General features: G+C 60.1%; 1 protein-coding gene across 3 annotated transcripts in view; it reads left to right on the top strand.

Moving 5' to 3' along the window:
* The window catches only part of CUNH21orf33 (chromosome unknown C21orf33 homolog), a 47,078-nt gene that overhangs the window by 7,929 nt on the left and 32,743 nt on the right, over positions 1-6,406 (top strand). Inside the window, exon 6 of one of the 3 annotated variants that reach the window (XM_023521140.1) lies at positions 2,566-2,576. The exons of the other annotated variants lie outside the window; for them this stretch is intronic. Coding sequence (XP_023376908.1) covers positions 2,566-2,576 — 11 coding nt within the window. The remainder of the gene's footprint in view (positions 1-2,565; positions 2,577-6,406) is intronic. 3 annotated transcript variants of the gene reach the window in all.

Here is a 6,406-nt window from a genome sequence, read left to right as displayed (position 1 = left end):
AACTGCTCGTTGTCCTCGGTGGCTGATGTTTTTCCCTAACGCCTGTGCACGAAGCTCACGTGGACCAGAAAAACAAGGTGGTCACGACCCCGGCCTTCATGTGTGAGACCGCGCTGCACCACATCCACGACGGGATCGGGGCCATGGTGACCAAGGTGCTGGAGCTGGCCCGGAAGTGATGCTGCCCGGCTGTGGGCTCCCCCCGCTCCAGGCGGAGCCGGCAGCCTCCTCGGCCTCCAGCCGTGTGTGAAGGGCAGGAATTTACATTCTACCGAAATCTGTAGATGTTTGCTACCTAAAATCTTGCGACGTACTGGGGTCGGGTCGGTTGGTGTGTCACCATAGATTTGGCTCACTTCCTTCAGGGAGGAGGGAGGCAGGGCCCACACGCCGGGAGGCGGTTGGTGGTCCTGTGGCCCTTCAGGAGGCGACAGTGACCGGCCCTGTGTGTCCCTCAGGTTAGCGCAGGGCCAGCCTGTCCGGCAGGGCCAGGAGGATGGTGCAGCAGCCCTAGGCCTGGCTCACTTCCGAGCACGTCGTGTTTGGAAGGGAGAGGCGGTGTTAGGCTTGTAAGTCTGGAAATCAGAAAACCAAAAACACGTTTATTGACATTCTCCTTGGGACTAAGTGTGTAGCGATGGCAGCGTTACGGGGATTTCTGTGGCAGGCAGTCCCTTCGGCCACAGAGAATAAATTCCAGAGTGGTCACTGGCAGCTACGTTTCGGGTCTTCTGAAACTGGCAAGTGAGGAATGTAAATGAGGTTCCTTAAATCAGTCTCAGTTCTGTAAATTTCGGGAAGAAAGGGAAGTTGCAGACACTTGGCCTACGTCGTCATCCGGCTGGGTGATGACGGTGGGGCTGGTGCCAGGTCACGAGCAGCGGCCAACACGACATGCAGCGTGGGAGCAGGAAACGCCCGTGCCCACCTGTGTGTGGCTTCTGTTCGGGGGGAGGGTTCTGCCTCGGGTGGCGCCCCAAGTGCCCTGCAGGCTTCAGCTGCTGGGCGCGTTTCCTCTTCCGGTCCGCCTGACTCCGTCTGTACTTTGGTGTGTCTCCTTTGGACATGCCAGGGGCGCTGCAGTGACCCGTGAGCAGCCATGGCACCCACGGGACAAACCCTGTGCGGGGGCAGCACCAGCATCCCTGGGCTCCCCCTCAGGGCTCAGGCAACTGTGGGTGCTGGGATGGACGTGCCCGGGAAGGGGAGCCTGTGCTCGGGGAATAGCGGGCTGGCTGGCTGTCACCCCCTCTCACCAGTAAACTGGCCAAAGGGCAGGTGACCGCAGAGGAGAACCTGGGAGAAAACCCCTGGGAAGTGTGTCGCTTCGTGCTCAGGCACTTTGCTCTTCGTCCTGTGCCGTTCTGTGGGACACCCAGTTGCCCAGTTGGCAGGGCCGACTGTGGGCCTTTTCTCTACAACCCCACTGCACTGGGGGGACGGGGCCGCAGCCAGCACCTGTGGCTGCCACGTGCCTACGCGAGCTGTGGGGCCACCACGGGGACAGGGCCCCCTCGCCATCCTGGTCATAAGGTGGAGCTGGGTTCGGGTCAGGTGGAAAGGCCGGCGGTGAGCCCGAGGTGCCGTGGGGCTGCGGAGGGCCCGCAGCTCGGTTCCTGCTGCGTGCCCAGAGCCAGCGGGACCGGGCGGGCCCGACACCAGCGCTCACACAGCCCAGGCTGGGGCACGGCCAGGACACGGCAGGCGAGCCAGGGAGCCGACGGACAACGGAGGCCACGTGGACATGCTCAGAAGGTGGGGGCGGGGGGCAGGCACCATCTGACTGAGGATGAGAGGCAGAGGGGGCAGGTGGCTGTGTGTGGAGAACATTCCAGACGGGGATGTTCATGGCAGAGACCCAGGGGAGTGGCCGGGGAGTTCAAGTGAAGGGCCAACGACAGAGCCGGGGTTGGTAGGTGCCTGGAGGCTCCTCGACCAGGCGGTCAGGCTGTGGAGCATGCCTGTGGTTCCTGCCTTGCCACCAGAGACGCCACAGAGCTGTCCCCTGGGGTCTGGCTCAGGATCCAAGGCTGATGCAGCTGGGTGCGTTGCCGGGATGAGCCTCCCCCAGGGGCAGGCGCTATCTTCCACAAGCTCTCCTGGACCCCTCACCCCTTGCACCGTCCCCTATCTGTGTGGGCACCTCGTCACGCCCCTCATCCCTTCCAGCCAGAAAGCCCAGTCCCCCTTCCGTGTTGTCAGCTGCTTGCTTCAGCGTCGCTCTGCGGAGAGCGTCTGTGTTCCTTGGCTGAGGACGTGTCCTCTGGGCTGTTGCGAGTTCATGGTGCAGCGTGCAGCTGCACACAGGGCTGGAAGTGAGCTTGTGCATATGTCATCGGCTTGCCGTCTGTGCTCCACGTGGACCAGGAGCCCCAGAAGAGAGGGTACCAGCCTCGGGGGCATGCCTGCCTCCCCAGGGCCGGGCCGCAGCCCTGAGGGTGGTGGTCTGAGCGGGCACTTGCCAGTGGGCGCTGGAAGCCCCAAGGCTCGGCCCACCCAGGACCCGCCCCCGCCCGCCCCGCCCCTGGACAGACCTCCCTTCCTCGACTTGGCTTCCTTTCTTAGCACTTTTTTTGGTTTTATAGCCTGTTTTTAAGAGCAGTCTTAAGTTCACAGCAAAATTGGCTGGAAAGTACAGAGAGTTCCCACAACTCCCGAGTCCTCACAGGCACAGCCCCCGCCTCTGTCAGTGTCCCCACCAGGCGGTGCCCTGTTACAAGGAGCGGATCTGCCTGGACTGACATCGTTGTCACCAGAGCCTGTAATTTACATCTGTGCGTTCCTCGGATTTGGACAAACGTGCAGTGAGCGACACGTACCCACTAGAGTTCCCCGGCCCAGACGTTCCCTGGGCACCGCCTGGTCCCCGCTTCCCCACGACCTCGCTGGCTCCGTGCTTCTGTGCCAGATGCCAGTGTCCGGTGGCTGGAACCACACGGGGCGGAGCCTTCTCGGGCTGGCTCCGTTCGCTCAGTGCGCGTCTTCCCGTGGCGCGGTGGCTCTTTTCATCCCTGAATAGTGCTCCCTGTCTGGACGGACCACAGTTTGTCCACCCGCTGTACGACCTCTTGGTGTGAAAGCTTCGAGTTTCTCAGCAAGTATGATGCTCGCCGTAGGTTTTTTGTGGGTTTTCTTTATCAAGTTGAAGTCTCTAAAGTTCCTGAAAATTTGCATCATAACCTGGTGTTGGAATTTGTCAAATGCTTTTTCTGCATCTAGTGATAGGATCGTGTGATTTTTCTCGTTTAGCCTGTGGACGCGATGGAGTCCATTAACAGATTTTTCAAGTGTTGAACCACCCGCGTGGTGATAGTCCTTTTTAAACGTCGTTGACGTAATTCGCTAGCATTTTGTTGAGGATTTTTGCACCTTCGTTCCTGGGAGACGCTGCTCGGTAGTTCTGTAGTGCCTCGAGTTTGGTATCGGGGCGATGCCAGCCTCGCAGGAAGTGTCCCCCCTGCTTCCGGCCCTGGAAAAGATCACACGGAGGGCCCCGTTTCTCCAGTGTTTGGTGGAGTTCCCCAGTGAACCTGCCTGGGCCTGGTGCTCCGTTTGGGAAGGGTATTTAATGATCGATGCCGTTTCTGTCACAGGTAAAAAAGGCCAGTACAGGTGGTTTGTGTTTATTTCTTCTCGTGTGAGTTTTGGCAGATTGAGTCTTTCAGGAATTGGTACATTTCACCTAGGTCAGAATGCGAGCATAGACTTGTTGTGGGTATTTATTAACTTTTTAGTGTCTGTGGGATCCGTGGTGATGTTTCCGCTTTCATTTCCGATATTAGTAATTTTTTTTTTTTAGTTAGCCCGGCCAGAAGCGTATCAATATTACTGATTTTTTTCAAAGAAGAACCCGCTGCTGGTCTCATTGGTTTTCTCTATTTCCCATGTTCAGTTTCACTGATTCTGCTGTAATTTTTATTTTCCTCCGGCTCGCTCAGGACTTATAATTTGCTTTCCTTCCAGTTTCCTGAGGACACAGCTTAGTAATGGACTTTATGTCTGTCTTTCTTTCCTAACACATGCATTCGATGCTATAAATTCCTTGTTTAATTTCCGAGGACTGACGGATCTTTCTCGGCGATTTCTAGTTTAATTCCATCGTGGTCTGAAAGCAGACACCGCGTGATGTCTGTCCCTTTACATTAGTTCAGGTGCGTTTGTGGCCCACAATGTGGTCTCTGTTGGCACAGCTTCCATGGCAGCGGGAGAAGGTTATCCCGCCGTCGGGGGAGGCGGCCTGTCGCTGGCCCGTGTGCCCGGCCGGATGCCGCGGCCGCTGCCGCTCAGCTCAGCTGCGACCTCGCCGCTTTTCCGTCTGCGGGACGCGCCTGCTTCCGCGGCCGTGGCGGCGGGCTTTCTCCCTGCAGCTCCGTCGCCTCTCCCCTGCCGCGGGTGGGCGCTCACACACGTCGAGCCTTGTGGTGTCTCCTTGGAGAATCGGCCGCTTCACCATCACGCGGCGCCCGTCTGTCCCCGTCTGTCCCCTGCTGACTTTCTTTGTCCCCAGGTCGTCGCGTCTGACGATAACGTAGCTCTCGCCACTTCCTTCCGTCTCTGCTGACGTGGGATGTCTCTCTCCACCGTTTGCCTGTCGGCCACCTGTGTCTTTCCGTTTAGAGTGGGTTTCTCGCGGGCAGCATGTGCCGGGCCTGACGGTCTGTCTGAGCTGGTGCGTTTGAGTGTCAGCGATGGCTGAGGAGCTGGGTAACGGCTGCCACGTCGTTCCTGCCTCGTCGCCACCCTCGGTCCTCGTCCTGTTCTCGTCCGTGCCCTTTTTCTGCCGTCTGAGGTTCTGATCGAGCCCTTTACGATCGCGCTTTCTCGCCCACAGCGTGTCGGCCACACTGTTTACTGTTTAGGGGCTGCCCCAGAGGTTGGCGCGTTCGCAGCGTCCAGGGCCCCTTCCAGGTACCCGTGGTTCCCAGTAGGTGACGCGCGCGCGTTCTTGGTGGCAGGGCCCCTGGTCCCCCTCGGTCCCTCGTGCCAGTGCTGGCGTCCGTTCCACTCTTGGAAACTGTCAGCGCCGCCGACGCCGGTGCCATGGGTGTGTGGAGCAAAGTGCTGTGCGCCAGATTAGTCGAGACTGAGAAAATTCCTTCGTCCTCCCTCCGCTTGTCCCTTCTCCGGTGCGTTTCTCCTTCGTGCGGCTGCGACCTTCTGACCTGTGTCGTTCTCTCCCTGAAGAACTTTGAACGTCCCCTGCGGGGCAGATTCGTGGCAGAAATCTTCGCCGGTGTCCGTGAGTCTGAGGGAGCCTTTCTCCCTCCCGCTGCAGGTGACTTTTGAGGGCGTGGGACTCCGGGCTGGGGGCGTTTCCGGCACTTGAAACGCTCCTCTCCTCTCCGTTCTCGCTCCGCGGTTTCTGAGACGTCAGGTGTCGTTCGTCCCTTTGCCACCGCGGGCCAGGGGTTCAATTCTGCGGCTGCTTTCGGGACTTCGCCTCGGTTTTCTGCAGTTTGATGAGACGTAGCTCGTTCTAGACCTCTACATGGAGGGTGAGATGCGCGTTCTGGGCACCAGGCCCCGCGGGGCAGATGGTTCTGGAAGTGGGGCCCGGCCTGGCCCGGCGGTGCCGTGACACTGTCCTTCCTGCCGCACGTCTGCAGGATGGGATGCGGCTTCGGAAGCTCTTGCTGGTTCATCGGGTCTGGACGCGCATCCTTGCCGTCTGCTGCTCCCCTGAGGCCAGCAGGCCTCGCCGAGAAGGAGCAGGTGGGCGCTGGGGGGCCAGCTGGCCGTGCTGGCAGGTGCTGGGGGGCAGTGCCATCTGTGCCTGTCCCTTAGCCCCAAGCCAGGTGCTGCCCGAGAGAGGAGCTGGGGTCTCAGCAGGGCCACTGCGTGGCAGGCTGGTCGTGCACCCTGCATGTCTTCTGACCGCGGCCTGACAGCCGTGTGAGTGACAGTGACTGCAGGTGTGTGAGTGGCCAGGCGACCAGCCCAAGCAGGGACTCAGAATAGGTAAAGTGAGCAATTCCAAAAGCTGTTTTCAGCCATTAGTTTGGGGGTAACTGACACTCCCCGACACTGCCTACATTCGGCCCCCTGAGCCGAGGGGCCTGTGCCCCCGCCGACCCCCCACAGACAGGGCTCTCCTTCCTCCGATCGAGTCCCAGCCCCCAGCTCGGGCCCGGTGTGAGTGACACACTGACTCCGGGCTCGTGGACCTGACCAGTGACCAGCACTCCTCAGACGAGCCTTCCCCCCGCCACTCCACACAGCGCGGGTCTGTGGCCGATGGCTGCAGGTCCCCAGGACACCTACACGTGCAGTGAGGTAGTAGCAGGAAAGGAAGTGAGACGGGGTGGCTGGGGTACAGGAGAGGCCCCATGCCTCGGCAGGTCACAAGGGCACAGGTGGTCTGTAACTGCAGGTGGACGTCGCAGCTGCCCAGCCGGGGCTCGGGCCC

This window comes from Pteropus vampyrus, unplaced genomic scaffold (genome assembly GCF_000151845.1).
Source record: "Pteropus vampyrus isolate Shadow unplaced genomic scaffold, Pvam_2.0 Scaffold296, whole genome shotgun sequence".
NCBI lineage: Eukaryota > Metazoa > Chordata > Mammalia > Chiroptera > Pteropodidae > Pteropus > Pteropus vampyrus.
Note: the sequence above shows the minus strand (reverse complement) of the source record. Positions and strands in the feature narration are given on the sequence as shown.